Source organism: Heptranchias perlo, chromosome 38, assembly GCF_035084215.1.
Source record: "Heptranchias perlo isolate sHepPer1 chromosome 38, sHepPer1.hap1, whole genome shotgun sequence".
NCBI classification, from domain to species: Eukaryota; Metazoa; Chordata; class Chondrichthyes; order Hexanchiformes; family Hexanchidae; genus Heptranchias; species Heptranchias perlo.
This window is the reverse complement of record NC_090362.1, coordinates 4,067,924-4,091,833: the sequence shown is the minus strand read 5'-3', so window position 1 is coordinate 4,091,833 and position 23,910 is coordinate 4,067,924. Positions and strand designations below refer to the sequence as shown.

The window sequence follows — 23,910 nt, the reverse complement described above, 5'->3', positions numbered from 1 at the left end:
TTGGTCAGACCCCATCTGGAGACACTGCGTTCAGTTCTGGGCACCGCACCTCAGGAAGGATATATTGGCCTTGGAGGGGATGCAGCGCAGATTCACCAGAATGATACTGAGGCGAAAAGGGATCAAATCGAGGTGTTTAAAATGATTAAAGGATTCAACGCAGAAAAAGTATTTCCTCTGGTGGGGGAATCCAGAACAGTGGGTATAATCTTAAAATTAGAGCCAAGCCATTCGGGAGTGAAATCGGAAAAGCATTTTTTGATACAAAGGGTAGTGGAAATCTGGAGGTCATTTGAAATTTTTAAGACTGAGATTGATATATTTTTGTTGGGTAAGGGTTTCGAGGGATATGGAACACAGGTGGGTAAATGGAGTTGAGGTACAGGTCAGCCATGATCGAACTGAATGGCAGAACAGGCTCGAGGGGCTGAATGGCCTCCTCCTGTTCCTATGCTCATTAATAGCCGAAAGGACCCAGCTTTGCTCCCTCGTCTGTGCTGAGTTAGGTGACCTCAGCTAGGATGGGGTGGTGGGACATACAAAAGTTGGCCTCAGTGTCTCTAGGGTGGAGAGTGAACACATATCAGAGTCTGGGCTCCTGCTCTTGATCACTGTTCAAGTGACTCCGACTGGAATCTGAGCATACACGACAGTCAGGGCACAGCTGTGAAGACCCCCTTTCTATGACCAAATGTAGAATGGGAATGTGCCTTCACAGTGGGGGAATAGCAAAGAGGTAAAAGTGAGCCGAAATTGGGTCTTACAGGCAATATGGCAGCAAAAAATTTAAGATGGTTTTTAAGTTAAAAAACAAAGCTCTTTGTCTGTGCGATGATGAGTTTTGTATCACTGTATATTTGCACAGATTGTATCTGTACAATGTCTCACATGCTCCCTTGCTACAGTTAGGTTTCCTTATTGCATTGCACTGTGCAGTTTTAATGTAAAACATTGGACCCTACCACGAGTGGCTGAGAAATATAAAGTTATTTTCGAAACAAAGACGTTTCTCCAGAAAATCTCTCATTCGGGCTTTAACACGTTCGAGACACATGGATGTTCAGTCAGCGTGAGGTGGCACATTTTGCGAATAAAAAGTAATAATTATACTTTGAATGGGGGAAGGCTGGATGATGGGGGAAGAGCAGAGGGATTTGGGGGTTAAAAGCAGCACCTCAAGAGGATGAGACCATAAAGAAAGCTAATGGATTCATGGCAAGAGCTTTAGAATGTAAAAGACAAGCTGTAATGGAAATCTATATAAACCTCAGTAAGACCACAGTACTGTGTCCACTAATGGGCTCCACATTATAGGATGGATACTGAGAGTTTAGGGAGGGGACAATGCAGATTCACAAGGCAAGTTTGGTCTCAGGAAATACAAATATGATAACTTGAAAAATTGGGGCTGTTTTCATTAGAACGGTGGCGGGGAGATTAAGGGGTGATTTGATAGATGTTTAAAATTATGAACGGATGGGACAGAATAGGTAGAAACAAACTGTTTTAAGGTCTATAACAAGGGGATTTAGATATAAGATTAAATGCAAGAGATTTAGGACAGAGAGCAGGAGAGACATGTTTACACAGTGGATTGAGAGACCATGGAGTTCACTAGCAGAGGGTCAGTGATTGAAGCAGGGACCGTGACAACATTTAAGGTTAGGTATGTAGTTGAAGGGGGATAAAGGGATATGGGAACAGATCGAGCATGTGGGATTAGGATACTGCTTGTATGGAGGATAAACAGAGACAAGGATTGCTTGCAATCGCGATGGTTCAGGGACTTCCAAAACACTGGGGGAAAATATTACCTAACTTTTCCTGACAACAATTTGAGAGGGATTTGTGGACCAGTCAGAGAGATTGTTTTGTTCCTAGAACTTCCGGGAAAGGATTTTCACATCACTCCTAGACTGGGAATGAGTTATATCTCACACTGGCCTACAGTGCAGTGCAGCAGATAAAGGAAACTGCCCAAAAACTAACCTCCGATTTACTGGAATTGGAAAAACATGGCCCAAAGCCTGCAATTAATTACAGTCTCTGTTTTCCTGTGTGTGGTGGGATCCCGTTGAAATGGATTGAAACTACACATGAATGAAATGAAGGAAGCCACAGGATTATTTACACCGAGAGTTCATTTCGCATTAGCCTGTTGGACAGAAAACAATGTTTGAAGGCAGCCAATAATTCTTCTCTGGCAACAGCAACGTGAACTTTCCAGTGTAAAATCTTCGAGTGGAATGCTGTGCAATGGAGAGCTTCCCACACACGGTAGGTGTTGTGGGTCGGTACAACTTCAGAGAGAGTAGGCAAACCCGAAGCATTAATTTTGAAAAGGGTTTCCGGAATCAGACACTGCCAGCGCTTAATTCACTGAGTACCACTTGCGCCTCTGAGTCAGAAGGTCGTGGGTTCAACTCCCACTTCAGAGACTTGAGCACAAAATCCCAGGCTGAACTCCCAGTGCAGTACCGAGGGAGTGCTGCATTGTCGGAGGTGCCGTCTTTTAGATGAGGCGTTAGGGCAGGCGGAGCCTCGGTTTCTCAGGTGGATATAAAAGACCCCACCGCCACTATTCGAAGACGAGCAGGGGAGTTTTCTCCTTGTGGCCTGGCCAATCTTTATCCTGCAACCAACACCACCAAAAACAGAATGACCAGTTATTTATATCATTGCTGTTTGTGGGATCTTGCTGTGCACAAATTGGCTGCCACGATTCCTGCATTACAACAGTGATTATACTTCAAAAGTACTTCATTGGCTGTAAAGTGCTTTGGGATGTCCTGAGTACATGGAAGGGGCAATATAAATACACACGGACTGCAGCGGTTCAAGAAGGCGGCTCGCCACCACCTTCTCAAGGGCAATTAGGGATGGGCAATAAATGCCGGCCTCGCCAGTGACGCCCACATCCCATGAATGAATAAAAAAAATGCAAGTTCTTTCTTCCTCATCAGTATTGTTTGTACATCATAAATACCAGATGAGACGGCAGGATTGAGTGGGCCGTGTGCAGGAACAGAGGGCGTTAGGCTAAAAGCACAATGATTAGAAAGGCCTGAGTTCAGCGCGGCAGGAAGTGACAGGAGTGGTCTCCAATTTGGAACGGAGTGGGTAGAATCTGAGCTGGGAGAACTCTGTACGAGGCGATCTGAACGGAAGACAGACAACGTACAGCCGGGCTGCTGAAGCTCCTCGAGGTGTGAGGCTGATAGTGAGAGCTTGTGGTGTCTGGTCATAACAGATGACTGACTTATCTTCAGTATTGGTCTTGCACATTCCTTCAATGCAGCGAGGTTACCCACTGCATACTTTAGATGGATTGCTAATCCCCACAGGGCTGGTGGGGGCAGGGGGAGGAGGTGAAGGGTCAACTTTTTCTTTGTTCCTCAACAGTGCCTCACACCTGTTCTTGGGATCCTGGCCTTTATTAATAGAGGCATGGAGTACAAAAGCAAGGAAGTTATACTAAACCTTTATAAAACACTAGTTAGGTCCTAACTAATTCTGGACACCACACATTAGGAAGGATGTCAAGGCCTTAGTGAGGGTACGGAAGAGATTTACTAGAATGATACCTGGGATGAGGGACTTCAGTTATGTGGAGAGACTGGAGAAGCTGGGGTTGTTCTCCTCAGAGCAGAGAAGGTTAAGGGGAGATTTGATAGAGGCGTTCAAAATCATGAAGATTTTTTTTTATTATTCGTTCATGGGATGTGGGCGTCGCTGGCAAGGCCGGCATTTATTGCCCATCCCTAATTGCCCTTGAGAAGGTGGCCGTGAGCCGCCTTCTTGAACCGCTGCAGTCCGTGTGGTGAAGGTTCTCCCACAGTGCTGTTAGGAAGGGAGTTCCAGGATTTTGATCCAGCGACGATGAAGGAACGGCGATATATTTCCAAGTCGGGATGGTGTGTGACTTGGAGGGGAACGTGCAGGTGGTGTTGTTCCAGTGTGCCTGCTGCCCTTGTCCTTCTAGGTGGTAGAGGTCACGGGTTTGGGAGGTGTTGTCGAAGAAGCCTTGGCGAGTTGCTGCAGTGCATCCTGTGGATGGTGCACACTGCAGCCACAGTGCGCCGGTGGTGAAGGGAGTGAATGTTTAGGGTGGTGGATGGGGTGCCAATCAAGGTTTTGATAGAGTAAATAAGGAGACACTGTTTCCAGTGGCAGATGGTGTCGGTAACCAGAGGACACAGATTTAAGATAATGGTCAAGAGACGACATGAGGAAAAACATCTTTACGTAATAAGTTATGATCTGGAATGCGCTGCCTGAAAGGGTGGTGGAAGCAGATTCAATAATAACTTTCAAAAGGGAATTGGATAAATATTTGGAAGGATAAAATTTTGCAGGGCTATGGGGAAAGAGAAGGGGTGTGGGGGTAATTGGATAGCTCTTCCAATGAGCTGGCACAGGCACGACGGGCCGAATGGCCTCCTTCTGTGATGTATCATTCTTTGGTTCTATGATTCAAAGGAAGTACGTGCATTTATATAGCGCCTTTCATGGCCTCAAAACGCCCCAACCACAGCCAATGAAATATTTTGAAGTGTAGTCACTGTTGAAATGTAGGAAACGCGGCAGTCAATTTACACACAGCAAGATCCCACAAACAGGAATGAGATAAATGATCAGATAAACTGTTTCAGTGATGTTGCTTGAAGGATTAATATTGGTCAGGGCACTGGGGAGAACACCCCTGCTCTTCGAAGAGTGCCATTGGACCTGGTAGACGGGGCCTCGGTTTAACCATCCGATAGATGGCACCTCAGACTGTGCAGCACTCTCCCAGTACTGCACTGGAGCATCAGCAGAGATTATGTGCTCAAGTCCCTGGAGTAAGTGACAGTGAGATCCTACTTCCCTACCTGTCTTATGATAATGTCAGTCATGTTAAGAAAGGGGGACCAGTTACCTTAGACTTGATGCTCAGACTGACCTTCAGTGTTATTTATATAAGTTATTATAGAACCACAGAAGTTTACAACATGGAAACAGGCCCTTCGGCCCAACATGTCCATGTCGCCCAGTTTATACCACTAAGCTAGTCCCAATTGCCTGCACTTGGCCCATATCCCTCTATACCCATCTTACCCATGTAACTGTCCAAATACTTTTTAAAAGACAAAATTGTACCCGCCTCTACTACTGCCTCTGGCAGCTCGTTCCAGACACTCACCACCCTTTGAGTGAAAAAATTGCCCCTCTCCCCTCTCACCTTAAATCTATGCCCCCTCGTTATAGACTCCCCTACCTTTGGGAAAAGATTTTGACTATCTACCTTATCTATGCCCCTCATTATTTTATAGACTTCTATAATTTCTTATATTATCTTTGAACAATAAGTCCAGAGTGATTGTTTTGAAGTTGGCCTGAATGTCTGTAGCTCACCTGGAATCAGCTTTCACTTCATAAAAAACCAAAAGGGCTAATTTGGTAATCCCATCTGCCCGAAGACCCCCATTGGAGAAACCGCACTTGAAGGGAGTGTGGGCTGGAGATGATTCTCTGATCCATGCTCTCCCCAGGCCTGTGGGATTAGCCCTCATAGAATAACACATAACTCAGATGTAGACTCACATTTTGGCACCAAATTTTGAATGCTATCGCTGTAACCCAGCTCTACCTCATCACCGCTTCTCTTGACCCCTCCGCCGTCTGATTTGTTACGCTGCTTGTCCGACATTCAGTATTGGATGAGCAGAAATTTTCACCAACTAAATATTGGGAAGACCGAATCATCTTTGGTCCCCGCCACAAACTCCATCCCTCTCCCTGACCACTGTCTGTAGCGGAACCAGACCGGTCGCAAGCTTGGCGTCCTATTTGATCCTGAGATGAGCTTCCGACCACATATCCGCTCCATCACCAAGACCACCTACTTCCACCTCCGTAACATCTGTTACCTCCAGCTCACCCAAAACTCTGCTGCCCGTATCCTAACTCGCGCCAAGTCCCGTTCACCCCTGTGCTTGTTAACCTATTGACTCCCGGTCCAGCAACGCCTTGATTTTAAAATTCTCATCCTTGTTTTCAAATCTCTCCATGACCTCGCCCCTCCCTAGCTCTGTAACCTCCTCCAGCTCTACAACCCTCCGAGATCTCTTCCCTACTTCAATTCTGATCTCTAGCATCGGTCCACCATTGGCGGCCGTGCCTTCAGCTGCCTAGGCCCTAAGCTCTGGAATTTCCTCCCTAAACCCCTCTACCTCTCTCTCCTCCTTTAAGACGCTCCTTAAAACCTATCCCACTTTGACCAAGCTTTCGGTCACTTGTCCTAATATCTTCTTGTGTGGCTCGGTGTCAAATTTTGTTTGATAATCACTCCTGTGAAGTGCCTTGGGACGATTTACTACGTTAAAGGTGCTATATAATTGCAAGTTATTGTTGTTGAAGAGGGAACCCAGAGCGAGGAGGGGGGTTGAGAGAAGGGGAGGCAAAATTGGATTTTCGCCCAACATAATAAGCCGAGTTGAAGCAAGGGAGCATTTGGGTCTTGTGATTATAAAGTTGTGAATTGTAAGGTCGAAATGGGAAAGGAAAGATAATAAACACTATTGAGAATTTGGAGTTAATCAGAGCAAACTTTGAGGGAATAGAAGGAAAAAAAAAAATGGGAAGAGCTATTTAAAGGTAAGCGTGTAGAGGGAAAATGGGAGTAATTTAAGGAAATATCGTTCACACTGCAAGTTACCCAAAGAACAAGTTGAGGACCAAACAGGAGAACAAAAGGTAAGTGAACAGGGAGAAAGATGTGGGCAGGAGAGTAAACACTAAGTGGCAAAACTTTAATGGGAGTAGAGAAGCAGAGACTTGAGGCTTCATATATTAACATCTATAACAGACTGAAAACCTTACTTTGACACCCACTTCCTCTCAACTTTTTCCGTTACAAATTCCTGTGTCCGTGTTTGTAATGGAAGGTGTCTAATGCAAACTTGCCACTCTGTAATTACTCTCTCCCTATCCCCCGCCCCTCCTCCCAACCCCAGTGAGGACACTAGTTGGAGCAGAGAAGTTTCTCTGCACCATAGGCTGAGGGGTTGGGAGGTGCAAAGCTGAAGCATTACAGCGCCACCACTGGCAGGAGGGTGTAATTACAGCGTGACACGTTTACATGGGCAGTTTCCATTATAAATGCGGACACAGATATTTACGATGGAGACGTACAAAAAGAACAGAATGTACGGCCCTGATATTTATGGTGGGGTGAGGAGGGAGCGGAGGGGAGGGGGGGAGGATCCCAGAAATCCAGAGGACGTGGCGATCCTGCCAATTTAACGGCAGGAACTCATTATTATTTTTTTTTCAAATTCAGTTTCCTGCCCAGCAGCCAGACAGATTGACAGGCTGGCCCGTGGCAAAGCCAGCGGCAGAAGGCCGCAGCGGGGACCGTCCCTAATGGAAAATCGAGGAAGATTGGGGCTTGGTGGGGTTTGGAGCCCGGCAATCGGGACAGCCGATCGCAGCAGTGAGGAGCCCACAAACAATGTTGAAGAAAGCGCTCACATTCTGGAGTTGGCAGCTCTCGCCTCCCTTTCGCTGTTGGGTTTCCCGAGCCCTGGGAAACCTGGCCAGCCAGTGTTAAATTTAAATCAGGCTCCCAACGGCACTGAGGGAGCCTGATTTAAATATTATAATGAAGTGTCCCGCCTCTCGAGAGCGGGACACAGACACGGCTCATAACTCACCGCCGTAAAAATGGCGGCAGGCGAGTACGCAGCGGGCCGGGGTCACGTTTTGCAATTTTAAATTTTAACGGCCTCCCCCCACCAGGCCCCTGACCCTCTCCCGTAGGGGGGTTAATATCGACCCCTATGACTTCAAAATGGAGATTGAATTATATCTGGGAGCCCTGGTCCATTTATCCCTCATCCTCTAACCTCAGTTCACCTGAAGACTACACTTGACTCCCTGCGTGCAACACAATGGAAGATTTTCAATCTTTAGAAGTGGGAGGACAAGTTGGAAAATCTGTATAACTAACCTATGGGATCCTAGGTTTTATAAGTTGGGGTATAGAGTACAGAAGTAAACTTAGACAAATCATAGTTTAGGCTGTAGTTAGAATATTGTGTCCAGTTTAGGGCTCCTTACTTTAGGAAGGATGCCATAGAGAGGGGTAAGAAGAGGTCCATTAAAATGACACCAGCGATTGAGAAGCTCCAGTTATGAGGAGAGATTAGAGAAACTGGGGCTGCTTTCATTAGAAGCAAGGAGGTTACGAGGCAAACTGAAAGAGGTGTTCAAAATGATGAGGGGTTTCGATGAGGTAAATCAGGAAAAGCTATTTCTACTGGTTGGTGATTTAGTAACTAGAGGGCTTCAATTTAAGATCATCAGAAACAACAAAGGGAGATGTTGGGAATTTTTTTTTATATATGTAGGAGGGTTGTTAGGACTTGGAACGCCCGAATAGACACAATGGTGGAAGAAGAATCCAGAGTATGGGACTCGGACAAATACTTGAAAAAGAAAAAATTAAAAAGGGTATGGGAAAAGGACCTAAGGGGAAACAGACTAAGGGGATAGCTCTTTTAGAGAGCCGGGGCACGCATGATGGGCCGAAAGAGGAAAGGGCAGGGTAATGGGACTGATTGGCAGAGCTCTAATAGAGAGCTGGCACAGATATGATGGGCCAAATGGCCTTCTCCTGCACTGTAAAAGTCTCTAGTTCTATGTGATTATGAGTTCAATTAGCAATATATCAAATAGCAGTAGTGTAATGGTTGTGTTACTGGACTAACAGCAGTAGTGTAATGGTTGTGTTACTGGACTAACAGCAGTAGTGTAATGGTTGTGTTACTGGACTAATAATCCAGAGAATAATCCAGAGAATTCAAAATACAATCAGGGCAATTTGAGAATTTGAATTCAGCTTTAAAACATCTGGAAATAAGCTGGTCTCAGTAAAAGTGACCCTGAAGCTGCACCATAGGCTGAGGAGTTGGGTGATGCAAAGCTGAAGCACTACAGCACCGCCACTGGCAGGAGGATGTAATCACAGCGTGACACGTTTACATGGGCAGTTTCCACTCTAAATGTGGACACAGAAATTTATAATGGAAATATGTAAAAAAAAAGGACACCTTCATGGGGAGGTGGGGAGGGAGCGGGGGAGTGTGATAGTGGAGGGGGGAGTGGGGAAACCCTGAAATCCTGGGGACACGGAGATCTTGCCCAATTTTTAATGTTTTTAGAGCTATCTATTTCTGAAATCTGTGTCACATATCCCTTTGCAAGAGGAACTGAAAATTTAAGATCTAAAAAAAAAATTCAAGAAGAAATCTGGAAGCGTGGGGGCGATTTCGGATAATTTCCTTTAAAACTGAAGAGACCGTGAGGGGGCCGTGAATTTGCTCTCCCGACGGCCTGGTCTTGATGCTGACCTTTCATGGCTTCCGCTGACTGGATCAGTTCAGTAACAGCTGCAGCGACACACTTCGAGTATCCAGACAACTGCTGCTTCTGGTCGGCCGTGGGCTTCTGAACAATCTGTCCGAAAACAAAGAGCAGCAACCTGACATTCCAAAGTTGTCCAACGGGTTCAAAAAAAAACAAACACCGACGCAAGTAAGATCAAGAGAAGACGCTCATTCTCCACAAGTTTCCCGGACGCTTCTCAAAATCATCAATATCCATCAAGCTCACCGTGGATTAAGAATTACCAGGCAAACGCCAAATGCTCTGGAAGCAACAGAGGAATTCTTGGAAAACTGAGGTCTTTTCTTACTATTTCCGTCTCACCTGCTATGCTCGTGTAGCTTAGTTCCACAAAAGCCAAACGCCGTGCGGTTTATGTGAAGAGCCACTCACCACAAGGACGTGCTCCAGTAGCTCCATGTAGCCGACGGTGCATTCAGTCGCATAGTGCAGAGCCCGGCTTCTCACTTCTTCACTCACTTCTGAATGGTACGCTGCTTGCTGCCCGGAGAAAGACATTCAAGTTTCAGTGTCGAACGCCCCCAACGCAAGGCTTCAATCGCAGCTAGGTGACTGAAGGGAAGTCGGCACGTACCTTGCAAGCGGTCAGCATGTCCACCATCGCTTTGCGGCTGAGATTGGCCGTCGCTATCACGTCGTCCTGGCGACAGGAGTTACCCGCGGCCACGGCCTTGGCAGTTGCTGTTGTGATGCCCTTTGTCATGCGGATGAATTCTTCCGGGGAGTAGGTCTTTTCTGGCATCTCCTTTGATTGGAAAACCTGTAATTGGTTTCAGAAGCAAGCATTAGGGACGCAGATCACCATAGGGTACGGCAGTGTAGCGGCTGTGTTACTGGACTAACAGCAGTAGTGTAATGGTTGTGTTACTGGACTAACAGCAGTAGTGTAATGGTTGTGTTACTGGACTAACAGCAGTAGTGTAATGGTTGTGTTACTGGACTAACAGCAGTAGTGTAATGGTTGTGTTACTGGACTAACAGCAGTAGTGTAATGGCTGTGTTACTGGACTAACAGCAGTAGTGTAATGGTTGTGTTACTGGACTAACATCAGTAGTGTAATGGTTGTGTTACTGGACTAACAGCAGTAGTGTAATGGTTGTGTTACTGGACTAACAGCAGTAGTGTAATGGTTGTGTTACTGGACTAACATCAGTAGTGTAATGGTTGTGTTACTGGACTAACAGCAGTAGTGTAATGGTTGTGTTACTGGACTAACAGCAGTAGTGTAATGGTTGTGTTACTGGACTAACAACAGTAGTGTAATGGTTGTGTTACTGGACTAACAGCAGTAGTGTAATGGTTGTGTTACTGGACTAATAGTAGTAGTGTAATGGTTGTGTTACTGGACGAACAGCAGTAGTGTAATGGCTGTGTTACTGGACTAACATCAGTGGTATAATGGTTGTGTTACTAGACTAATAGTAGTAGTGTAATGGCTGTGTTACTGGACTAATAACAGTAGTGTAATGGCTGTGTTACTGGACTAACATCAGTAGTGTAAGGGTTGTGTTACTGGACTAATAACAGTAGTGTAATGGCTGTGTTAGTGGACTAACATCAGTAGTGTAATGGTTGTGTTACTGGACTAACAGCAGTAGTGTAATGGTTGTGTTACTGGACTAACAGCAGTAGTGTAATGGTTGTGTTACTGGACTAACAGCAGTAGTGTAATGGTTGTGTTACTGGACTAACAGCAGTAGTGTAATGGCTGTGTTACTGGACTAACATCAGTAGTGTAATGGTTGTGTTACTGGACTAACATCAGTAGTGTAATGGTTGTGTTACTGGACTAACATCAGTAGTGTAATGGTTGTGTTACTGGACTAACAGCAGTAGTGTAATGGTTGTGTTACTGGACTAACAGCAGTAGTGTAATGGTTGTGTTACTGGACTAACAGCAGTAGTGTAATGGTTGTGTTACTGGACTAACAGCAGTCGTGGAATGGTTGTGTTACTGGACTAACAGCAGTAGTGTAATGGCTGTGTTACTGGACTAATAGTAGTCGTGTAATGGCTGTGTTACTGGACTAATAGTAGTAGTGTAATGGTTGTGTTACTGGACGAACAGCAGTAGTGTAATGGCTGTGTTACTGGACTAACATCAGTAGTATAATGGTTGTGTTACTAGACTAATAGTAGTAGTGTAATGGCTGTGTTACTGGACTAATAACAGTAGTGTAATGGCTGTGTTACTGGACTAACAGCAGTAGTGTAAGGGTTGTGTTACTGGACTAATAACAGTAGTGTAATGGCTGTGTTACTGGACTAACATCAGTAGTGTAAGGGTTGTGTTACTGGACTAATAACAGTAGTGTAATGGCTGTGTTACTGGACTAACATCAGTAGTGTAATGGTTGTGTTACTGGACTAACAGCAGTAGTGTAATGGTTGTGTTACTGGACTAACAGCAGTAGTGTAATGGTTGTGTTACTGGACTAACAGCAGTAGTGTAATGGTTGTGTTACTGGACTAACAGCAGTAGTGTAATGGCTGTGTTACTGGACTAACATCAGTAGTGTAATGGTTGTGTTACTGGACTAACATCAGTAGTGTAATGGTTGTGTTACTGGACTAACAGCAGTAGTGTAATGGTTGTGTTACTGGACTAACAGCAGTAGTGTAATGGTTGTGTTACTGGACTAACAGCAGTAGTGTAATGGTTGTGTTACTGGACTAACAGCAGTAGTGTAATGGTTGTGTTACTGGACTAACAGCAGTCGTGGAATGGTTGTGTTACTGGACTAACAGCAGTAGTGTAATGGCTGTGTTACTGGACTAATAGTAGTCGTGTAATGGTTGTGTCACTGGACTAATAATCCAGAGAATTCGAAATCCCATCAGGGCAATTTGAGAATTTGAATTCAGCTTTAAAACATCTGGAAATCAGCTGGGCTCAGTAAAAGTGACCCAGAAGCTGTCGGATTGTTGCAAAAATCCATCTGGTTCACTAATGTCCTTTAGGGAAGGAAACCTGCCGCCCTTACCCGGTCTGGCCTATAGGTGACTCCAGTCCCACACCTGACGTGGTTGACTCTTAACAGCCCTCTGAAGTGGCCGAGCGAGTCCCACAAGTTGTATCAGGCAGCAGCCCACCACCATCTTCTCAGGGCAACTAGGGTCGGGCGATAAATGCCAGCCTTGCCAGCGATGCCCACATCCCAAAGAACGAGTATTAAAAAGAAAAGCCACAGCCTGAAACCTACACTAAACGTTCAGCAGAGGGTTTCAGTCCGTACGACTTAAGATAGGTAGAAAGGACGAAAGTGAATCGGGTAAGATTTGAGATAATTGAAGGGGTTTTTTCCCGAGGTTGCGGGATCTTGTGTAGGTTTGAGCCGGGCATCGGGTCAGTCGACAGCCCACACGTACCGCCAGCTCCTGCTTGATGCTCTCTATCGTGCCCTCCAGTGCCCTTGTACCTCGCGTTGCCTCATCCTCCACGGCTTTAACCGTCTTCAGAAGGGAGGTGACGTTTGTCACCATCACCTGCAGGGATAAAAAGCCATGTCATTTCATATCAATAGAAACATAGGAACAGGAGGAGGCCATTCAGCCCCTCGAGCCTGTTCAATTCGATCACGGCTGATCTGCAGCTTAACTCCATTCCCCCGCCTTGGTTCCGTCTCCCTTTATACCCTTACCCAACAAAAATCGATCAATCTCAGTTTTGAAGTTTTCAATTGACCCCCAGCCTCAACAGCTCTTTGGGGGAAGAGAGTTCCAGATTTCCACTCCCCTTTGCGTGAAAAAATGCTTCTTGATTTCACTCCTAACTAACCTGGCTCTAATTTTAAGGTTATGCCCCCTTGTTCTGGACTCCCCCCACCAGAGAAAATAGTTTCTCTCAATCTGCCCTATCAACTCCTTCAATCATCTTAAACACCTCAATTAGATCAACCTTTAATCTTCTATATTCGAGGGAATACAAGCCTAGTCTATGCAACCTGTCCGCATAATTTAACCCTTTTAACTACATTAAAAAAAAGAACCTTTTAATTATAAAATCAACCCAGGATAAGTTACTCCATACATCCAAGGGTCACCTGTAAGCTGGAAAACTCAGTGCTGCAGACACTATGAATAGTTGTCACAAATGCATCAACACACACAATAAAAGACACTCATTACCAGCACTCCCTCGCCCACCCCGTACCTTGGCTGCCCCCTTCAGCTGGTACATCGATGGATCATCGGCAGGCTTGCCCGCTGCGCACTTTGTGGCGCTGATGAGGTCAGTCAGGGCTTTAGCGACGTCCTTCACCGCATTAATCAGGACGACCTACAAAATACAACGAAGCAAAAGGTCCCTCAATCGCTCGAGTATTAAACTGGGTCTGCAAATAAAGCAACGCTGAATGACGGCTAGCTGTCCGCCTCATGCTGGAAATCGGGCTCTCGGGCGAGGTACTGTCAGCACCACTGAAACTGTGCTCCAGGATGAGTCGGAAACCTCCGGAGAGGAAGGAAAGAAAACGGGAAACTATAGTGAAGTCTCTTTGGATTTCATCGCTAGCGCAATGGTTTCCAATGGGATTAGATCATGGAAAACATCAACAACCAATCCCAGAATATGTGGAAATTACACCAACATCACACCTGCAACATGTAGCAAGCTAATGCCAGCAACCACCCTGAATCTTCAGCAGGCAATTCTACTGAACCAAAGGACTTGCATTTATATAGCGCCTTTCACGTCCTCAGGACGTCCCAAAGCGCTTTACAGCCAATGAAGTACTTTTGAAGAGTAGTCACTGTTGTGATGTAGGAAACACGGAAGCCAATTTGCGCACAGCAAGATCCCACAATTTCTTTGACTAGTGCCATGGGATCTTTTACGTGGAATCATAGAAAGGTTACAGCACAGACGGGGGCCATTCGGCCCATCGAGTCCGCGCCTGGTCTATGCAAGAGCAATCCAGCTAGTCCAACCCCCCTGCCCTATCCTCTGAACAGGTAGATGAGGCCTCGGTTTAACCTCTCATTTGGAAGACTGCCGCTCCGACAGTGCAGCACTCCCTCAGTCCTACAGTGTCAGCCTGCATTAAGTGCTCAAGTCTCTGGAGTGGGACTTGAACCCACAACCTTCTGACTTGGAGACAAGGGTGCTACCCACTGAGCTAGGGCTGACTCTAGAGAACTGTAAACAGGATCAATATACCGTGTGAAGGAAGGGCCCAACTCTACGTTCTGGTGAACCAACGTCAAATATCGAGCTCTGAGTTAGAGTGATTGTTGTAATGGAGGGTCTGTTAGCTTTTTACGGTGAAATCATACTGTATCTATAAAGAACATGCTTACCACTTTACTACAAATAGCAAGTTGCAGGAATCTCCCCCCCACTCCCCAGTCACTGCGTGGCTCACGAGCGTCTCACTAATGCTGCTCCTGTCACTCGTGAACTCATCGTTTTACCTGTGTTTCTGGGTCATCTGAGCCAAGGCTGGCCGCTCCCTGCTTCACCACCTCAGCCAGCTGTGTAATGGTGCTGACCGAGGACTGGGCTGCTTGGGCCAACTTCTCCTGGCTGGACGCAGCCCCGGATACCAGGAACTTGGTGTCTTCAACCAGGGCCTTTGCCGTTTTCAGGATGTTCTCCCTGCGGGGGAGAAAAGTAATTGCGAGAAGTTGGCCCGTCAAAAATAAAGGTTTTAAAAAAAAAAGTTTCTGAGACAAAGCAAAGTAGGAGACACTTGTGCTGCACAATGTAAAGTGAGGTCACTAGGTACACTTCATGAAGGGAATCGGCACATTCAAAGCCTACAGACCATGCTATTCATGTGAAAGAATCTTAACCCAAAATCGGTCTAAACTACATTAAACGTCTTACGTCTCCACCCACTTCCTGTCAGCTTTTTGGATTATAAATTCCTATGTCTAGGAAACGACCTATGTAAACGTGTCACGCTGTAATTACACCCGCCCGCCAGTGGTGGTGCTGTAGTGCTCCTCAGCATCTGCATGTGGTCCAACCAACTCTACTCTGCTTCCCAAATTGCTGTACATTTTCCTATTTAACTGTAAATAGGAATATAAAATCTAAGTATTTTATTAAAATAAGGACAGACCACATGCCTTTAAAATGGGGCCTGAATTATTTTTGCAAGCTCTGGGCCAATTCTCCTCCCACCCTCTTCACCTCTTGCTTTCAAATCTTTGGGAGTAATTTTGGCTTTGGGTGCTATTGATTCTGTTGCCTGTTATACATCTCTCCCCATTTTCATTTTAATTGACTTCGATCGGGAGAGATGTATAAACGGGTAGCAGAATCAACATCGCCTGTTTTACACTATCGGCCAAAGTCAAAATTATCCCCCCCTCCCAACCCCACAGGAGTTTGACCAATGTAAAAATATAAACCGAAGACATCAATAACGAGGAGCTGAATCCATTTTTAATTAACTCCCCTTACTTCTCCTCCTGCGGCTCTGCATTCATTCCCAATCCCCAACTGTGAGGTGACTTGGGATATTTGCGAGCTGAAAGATGCTACAGAAATATAAGACGCAGTCTGATATCTCCCATTCTCCACACTCGGTCCGACACCTTTTAAGTGATGCGATTGCTCACTTTGGGTTACTGCGTGTGGGGAATTCTGGACTGTTGGTGAGTTTACCCAAATTTATGTCGCCCAAGGCCATTGGACAGAGGTGACAATTCAATTCAAAATCTCTGAGCCCCGATTTTAACCATTTGGTCGACGTCGACTTTAATGGAGCGTAAAACGGGCACCTGATCTGAACCTGTCCCCTCTCCGTCGGACCAGTTAGATTAAAATCAGCGGTGAGGACACAAACATTTTCTTGCCCCCCCCCCCCCGAAAAGAAGACGAACAGAGTTTGACATGAAACCAGCACATGAGCCAAGAGTCCCGCACAATGGCAACTCACTCAGTTAAAGCAAAACTTTCACAAGGCTCGAGGGAATCTTTTGATCTGCGATATCATCCTTCCAGGGCCTCCCCCCTCCGCAGGTAATCTCCTCCACCCCTACTTCCTAGTGTGCACCCTCTGCTCCTCTGACTCCGACCTCCTTTGCATCTGCCGCTCTCTCTCCTGCAGCGGTTTACTTAATTAACGAGGCTATATAATTGTTGAGAGAGAGTGCCTGACTGATTACCAACACTAACCTGTGGTCTGCAAACGACTCTTCGTTTTCTGCGTTGAGCGTGCCAGCTGTGGCAAACATGATGGTGGTGTCCAGATCACCAATGATCCCAGAGACGGCAGTTGCCGCGGTGATACAGGCCTGAGTACCTCTGTTCCCCGCTTGTAGGGCGGACAGGACCAAGGAAACCTGGGCAGGAAACAAGATCCACTCACAATGACGCACCTGCGGTCTCACCTCATCGTTGTGTAGCTTCTGAGCGAAGTTCGAAGAACAAGCCCCTCTTTCTCTAGTTTATTTATTTACCAAAGTTTGGGTTTTGTTCAAAACAAATAAAAGCTCATAAGGAAGGTAAAATGGATGATTAAGATGATTACATCGGGTAGATAGAGAGAAACTATTTCCTCTGGTGGGGGAGTCCAGAACAAAGGGGGCATAACCTTAAAATTAGAGCTAGGCCGTTCCGGGGTCTTCGCACAAAGGGGAGTGGGAATCTGGAACTCTCTCCCATATAAAGCTGTTGAGGCTGGGGGTCAATTGAAAATTTCAAAACTGAGATTGATAGATTTTTTATTAGGTAAGGGTATTAAGGGTTACAGAACCAAGGCGGGTAAATGGAGATCAGCCATGTTCCAATTGAATGGCGGAACAGGCGCGATGGGCTGAATGGTCTCCTCCTGTTCCTATGTTCCTAAACCCAACCACTGCCCTTGGCTCAATCTGACCTCTTATGTTCCTATTAGCTTCCTGAATGAATGAACTGGGACCCACTTTAAGAGGTTTGCTTTCGCACCAATGCTGCTCGTGGGGTGTGTCAGTATATCCGGCCAACACTTAAATCACCCCAGTTCCTGCAGCTATATTTTACAGCACTAAACGGGTTTAGAGTTATATGGCACTGACATTTAACAACAATATTATTAGGAGCAAACTTCTATCATCATAGTTTCACATTTAAATTTGGCAGATGGCTCAAGGTCCTTAAATAAATTGTCACTGCAATATCGCAGAAAGGAGGCAGCATTTAGATTTGCTGGGCACAACTGGACTTACTTTGCACTTTCAATCAAACCCAACCCATTTTAAAACGTGTTCGATACGTTCAGCTTTATTGCAGAGATAATTTTTCCTTTTCTGTCGGACTCGGTGAAGCTTTTGTCCGAGTTTTCTTCTCTCTACAATTTTTGTGTTTACCCTGAAGATAAAAAAGCATCGGCTGACAAGTCTCCCTCACCTTCTCCGTCACGGCACGAGCGCACTCGATGAGCTCTCTCTTCGTAAAGCTGTCGGTGGGACTGATCTGAACGGCTCCAGCTTTCTGCACCAGGAATATGCAGCCGTGGCCCAGGTCCTGCACTCGGGTCTTAATCTGGAATCCAATCTGCAGAGAAAATGGGAGCAGATCATTACTGAACCTGAACCTGAACCTGAACCAGTGGCTGGGATCTCTCCGACCCCACATCAGGGAAGGGAGAGGATGAAGGTTGTTGGCTTGGGGACTGGGGCTAGGCCTGGATCCATCGGTTCCCCAACTCAAGTTTGAAAGTCAGTGCACCTGTACTTTGGACTCAGGAAGAATGTAGTGACTTCAGAAAGCAGAGGGGCGAATTAATTCAAACATGTTATTTGATGGGTGCCAGAATATGCATGAATTTTGCTTGGGAAACCTGATCCAAGTGATCAGCTGTAATGAGATGGGTTCAGATGTGTGGTGGTTATGTTCTTGGACTGGTAATCTAGCGACCTTGGCAGTTTGAGAATTTGAGTTCTAAATAAATCTGGAAATCAAAAACATATCAGTAAAAATGACCATGAAAGTGACTATGTTGTAAAAACCCAACTGGGGTTGTATTCTCTAGAGTTTCGAAGGTTGAGGGGTGATCTGATCGAAGTTTATAAGATATTAAGGGGAACAGATAGGGTGGATAGAGAGAAACTATTTCCGCTGGTTGGGGATTTTAGGAGTAGGGGGCACAGTCTAAAAATTAGAGCCAGACCTTTCAGGAGCGAGATTAGAAAACATTTCTACACACAAAGGCTGGTAGAAGTTTGGAACTCTCTTCCGCAAACGGCAATTGATACTAGCTCAATTGCTAAATTTAAATCTGAGATAGATAGCTTTTTGGCAACCAAAGGTATTAAGGGATATGGGCCAAAGGCAGGTATATGGAGTTAGATCACAGATCAGCCATGATCTTATCAAATGGCGGAGCAGGCACGAGGGGCTGAATGGCCTACTCCTGTTCCTATGTTTCACTGATGTCCTTTAGGGAAGGAAACCCAGCGTTCTTACCCGGACTCCAGTCTCACACCAATGTGGTTGACTCTTAATTGCCCTCTGAAGCGGCCTTGCTGTAGTTGTATCAACTGCTAGAGCAGTAGTGCAAGAAGGAGGCTCACCACCACCTCCTCAGGGCAACTAGGGATGGGCAATAAATGCCGGCCTTGCCAGCGACGCCCACAGCCCAGATTAATTCCATTAATAAGGGAACGTCTTACCTCCTCCGTGTCAGCTGTGGCTGTAGCAAGTCGCCCTTGGTCAGCGAGGTGGCTGTAGTCAGTGGTCACTTGGGAGGCCAGACCGCCCAGCTCTTCAGGGCTGGTGACTGATTTGGACATCTGTGGAGGCAGAACGGAGTGAGGGAAGTAATATTTGAAGTAAATCGGCAGAATGGGTTTTTGTTAAATAAGGCAGTTCGCTGTGGTGGCAGCCTGAGCAGTGAGCGTGCTGGAAAGCAGGCTGGGCTTTGGCTAACTTTATCCACGTCATAAAGGATTGAAATCGTCCTGTGAGACATCACGGACAAAGGGCATCACATTGGATTGAGATTCCTTCTCAATCGCACACGTTAACCTGTTTACTTTAAAGAGCTGTCGGGATTCTTATTGATGTTCGAGGAGCTTGACTTTAATCCACAGGTTCACAATGACAACAATGGGGAACCTAGGGGAGGTGCAGAGCGGAATGTGGGTGCATGAGTGAGAGAGAGAGCGCGAGAGAGAGAGAGAGAGAGAGAGAGAGCGAGCGCGAGAGGGAGGGAGAGAGAGAGAGAGAGCGGGCGCGAGAGGGAGAGAGAGAGAGAGAGAGCGGGCGCGAGAGGGAGAGAGAGAGAGAGAGCGGGCGCGAGAGGGAGAGAGAGAGAGCGGGCGCGAGAGGGAGAGAGAGAGAGAGAGCGGGCGCGAGAGGGGGAGAGAGAGAGCGGGCGCGAGAGGGAGAGAGAGAGAGAGCGGGCGCGAGAGGGAGAGAGAGAGAGAGAGAGCGGGCGCGAGAGGGAGAGAGAGAGAGAGAGAGAGAGAGCGGGCGCGAGAGGGGGAGAGAGTGAGAGAGAGCGGGCGCGAGAGGGAGAGAGAGAGAGAGAGAGCGGGCGCGAGAGGGGGAGAGAGTGAGAGAGAGCGGGCGCGAGAGGGGGAGAGAGAGAGAGAGAGCGGGCGCGAGAGGGGGAGAGAGTGAGAGAGAGCGGGCGCGAGAGGGGGAGAGAGAGAGAGAGAGCGGGCGCGAGAGGGGGAGAGAGTGAGAGAGAGCGGGCGCGAGAGGGAGAGAGAGAGAGAGAGAGCGGGCGCGAGAGGGAGAGAGAGAGAGAGAGCGGGCGCGAGAGGGAGAGAGAGAGAGAGAGCGGGCGCGAGAGGGGGAGAGAGAGAGAGAGCGGGCGCGAGAGGGAGAGAGAGAGAGAGAGCGGGCGCGAGAGGGGGAGAGAGTGAGAGAGAGCGGGCGCGAGAGGGGGAGAGAGAGAGAGAGAGCGGGCGCGAGAGGGGGAGAGAGTGAGAGAGAGCGGGCGCGAGAGGGGGAGAGAGAGAGAGAGAGCGGGCGCGAGAGGGAGAGAGAGAGAGAGAGCGGGCGCGAGAGGGGGAGAGAGAGAGAGAGAGCGGGCGCGAGAGGGGGAGAGAGTGAGAGAGAGCGGGCGCGAGAGGGAGAGGGAGAGAGAGCGAGAGAGAGAGAGCGAGCGCGAGAGGGAGAGAGCGAGCGCATGTGTACATGTGAGCGTGCATACATGTGCTTGTGTATACATATGCATGTGCGTATATACGTACGTGATGTACGCTCGCATGTATATATATATATATATATATATATATGTATGTATGTATGTATACATATATGTGCGGCGTGTTATATATGTGCGTGTGGATATGTCTGAGAGCGCGCGCAGGGGGCAGTGGGGTTGCAGCAGCTCGCTCCGAATAGGCGGAAATCACAGGCGGAGTCCAAAAAAAACCACAGGCTGCATTCTGTGAATTTGCAGCACAGAGCGACACATGGGTGCATTCTGGGAGCTGCAGCTGGTTAGATTTCTACTTTAATACTGGCATTGGACGCCTGAAAAACATTGAGAACCAAAGCTGGAAGGGAATGGTCCAAGCTCTGGAAACGCACCAGGAGGCGAGGCGGAGGTCTCCAAGGCGGAGGGGGGGAAAGATCAGAGGGACGAGCCGTCGAATGGGGAAGTTTACAGGTCAGTTTAGTGAGTTTCTGTCCCTCAGAATACTGTGCTGCTCAGAGAGCGTGCGTATGCGTGTGCGCGTCTGTATGGGGCGGAGCTGACCGTTGTGTGGGAGGCCGATTACACGATTTGCAGTTCACAAAGCCACACTCACATTCAGTACAAGACGACGAGCGATTCTCTGCACCTCACTTACCATCTCCTGAGCCGTGACCGCAATCGCCTTGGAATATTTTACCATCGTGGTTTGATAGTCAACAAAGCTGCCTTCTGGTTCAGGAGGAGTGCCTTCATCCAGCTGGAACGTAGGAGAGACAGTGCGGAGTGTATAGGACAGTGTCAGCAAGGAATCAGAACATTACACACACTGATCGGGCACGGAAAGCAACATTTCTGTCTTGGCCAGTAGCGTGAGTCGAGCTAGGACGAATCGATAACCCGTTTCACACCGTCAGTGGGATTTAAATCAACAGAAAAGAAAGCCAGTCTCGGTGTAAAACCTGGTCGATCGCCAGGAGCCCGTCTCAGGCTGCGGGCAAGGGCCAATTACACCCCCATAAAGTGATAAATAGGAAATGAACATGTGCAGCTCGGGTGCCGTGCATGTCACTTTAAGGCTGTGAGATACGTTGGGAAAGCAATGTTGACATGTGATAGCCCTCGCCAACACTTCTTTCTACATTGTAAACACAGAGACTGGGAAATCGAAAATCTCTGCACCACTCGCGGTCTGAAGCAGCAACAGATGCGTAGTGACTGATGTGTCGAAACACAACACCAGATGGACCCGACTTGGCACACTTAAATGATGGGAGAATTAATGCAGCAATATGAAAACTTGCTGCCTTCACTGCTTATCGACAGTCTGGAATTCAGAAAGGCCTGTTGGGATGACAGAGATATCACACATGAGATGGGCAGTGCTGCTGATATCCTTCTATATACAGCACTAATTGCTACTCAGAGCTCGCTCAGTTTCAATAAATCATCTCATTAAAAGTCCGTTCGTAATTTCAGACTTCTATTCAACTCTGAGCTGAGCTTTAAACCCCTCATCATGTCAAAGGAAAAGGAGCAGGCCATCCTCTAAGCTTTTAGTGATTTCTGTACTTGGACCCCTAAATCCCTCTGCTGGTCCACAGTTCCGAGCTTTTCGCCATTTAGAAAATACACTGATCTATCTTTCTTCGGTCCAAAATGGATGACCTCACACTTTCCCACTTCGAACTCCATCTGCCACAGTTTTGCCCATTCACTTAATCTATCAATGTCCCTTTGTAAGTCCCTGCTCCCATCTACATTATTTACTCTGGAACATAACTTAGTGTCATAAGACCGTTTATTTCCACCTCGAATACTGTCTGTCTCCGCCCCTTACCCCAGCCTCAGTCACCTCCTGACAGGTGTAACACTGTCCTTCCTGGTTCCCATCCTCCACAAACTCCAACTTGCCCAAATCCCTGTGCTGACGATCCACCCCATCCATGTGACTGACACTGGCTGCCCAGTCCCGAAGTCTTCGTCCTTGTCTAAAGTGTGTTTCTCACCCACCCCCACCTCCCAACCCATCTCTGCAAACGCCTCCAGCGCCATATTCCCTCCCAATGCTCCCTTCCTCTGACTCCACACTCCTTTATATCTCCCTCACTGTGACCCACCACTGATGGCAAAGCCTTCAGTCGCATGGGTCCCACTCTTCGGAACTGGCTCCCTGAACACCTCCAACTCACCAAACGCCTCATTATCCACTGTTAAAATCCTCAAAACCCACCTCTTTGACAGAGTCTTTCACTCCCCCTCCCCTATAATCGCTTCTGTCCTGGATTGGTGTCTGTTTCCCTTTCTCCTATTGGTAATGTGCTGTGAGACTTTTTTCACGTTAAACTCGACTATTCCAATGTTCTCCTGGCCGGCCTCCCATCTTCCACCCTCTATAAACATGAGCTCATCCAAAACTCTGCTGCCCGCACCCTAACTCACACCAAGTCTCACTCACCCATCACCCCTGGGCTCACTGACCTACATTGGCTCCCAGTCCGGCAACGCCTCAAATTTAAAATGCTCATCCTCGAGACTCCATGGCCTTGCCCCATTCTATCTCTGTAGCCCCCTCCAGCCCTACTACCCTCCAAGATCTCTGCGTTTCTCCAACTTTGGCCTCTTGTGCTTTCCCCCATTTCCTTCACTCCGCCACTGGTGGCCGTGCCCTCAGCTGCCCAATCCCTAAGCTCCAGAATTCCCTCCCTATCTTTTGTATCTTTGTGCCATGGGAAGTAAATTAGATTCAAATGCAAAAAACTGGAGATGAACAAACATCAGAACCAAACAAAAAACAGTTGCTGTAAAATGGTGGTGTACCTTTATAGAACACAGTAAACCTGGAATCAGCACACATTTTCTCAAACGTAAAATAGAGCTGTTATTATTTTTGACTCTCCTCCTTGAACATGCTCCTTAAAGTCTACCTGTTGGTCACCTGTCCTAATAACTCTACGTGGCTCAGTGTCAAATTTTGTCTGATAATCACTTCTGTGAAGCACCTTGGGACGTTTTACTACATTGAAGGCGCTACATAAATGCAAACAAAAGGATCAATTTGTGCAGAAAACCTCATTAAGCTACTTACCTTGTTCATCGCTTCGGCAATGGCATCGACCATACCTCCCACCATCCCAATATCACTGGCGGCTTCATTCAGAGTTACCATGATATCGTCCACGGCCTCCTTCATTAGCTGAGCTGCTTCTGTAATAGCATCGTGTGTGTGCGCAGCCTGGCGAGTGAATGAGATACACAGGTTCGGTCATTTCTGGCGGACGTTAACTGCAGCATAAAAATCGAATAGCTCGCACAGCTAATCTCTACTTGGATGAACCTACCCACGGGGGAGGGGAAACAAGACGGACATCTGGTCTCGTG

At 47.1% G+C, this 23,910-nt stretch overlaps 1 protein-coding gene across 3 annotated transcripts in view; it reads right to left on the bottom strand.

Moving 5' to 3' along the window:
* tln2b (talin 2b) overlaps positions 1–23,910 on the bottom strand; it is a 320,826-nt gene that overhangs the window by 10,174 nt on the left and 286,742 nt on the right. For all 3 annotated transcript variants that reach the window (XM_067973305.1, XM_067973306.1, XM_067973307.1), the window contains exons 42-52: positions 23,618–23,764; positions 21,188–21,289; positions 19,052–19,171; positions 17,787–17,933; positions 16,575–16,741; positions 14,861–15,044; positions 13,602–13,727; positions 12,818–12,934; positions 10,022–10,207; positions 9,820–9,927; positions 9,393–9,498 (exon numbers count right to left, since the gene is read on the bottom strand). In XM_067973305.1, coding sequence (XP_067829406.1) covers positions 9,393–9,498; positions 9,820–9,927; positions 10,022–10,207; positions 12,818–12,934; positions 13,602–13,727; positions 14,861–15,044; positions 16,575–16,741; positions 17,787–17,933; positions 19,052–19,171; positions 21,188–21,289; positions 23,618–23,764 — 1,510 coding nt within the window. The remainder of the gene's footprint in view (positions 1–9,392; positions 9,499–9,819; positions 9,928–10,021; positions 10,208–12,817; positions 12,935–13,601; positions 13,728–14,860; positions 15,045–16,574; positions 16,742–17,786; positions 17,934–19,051; positions 19,172–21,187; positions 21,290–23,617; positions 23,765–23,910) is intronic.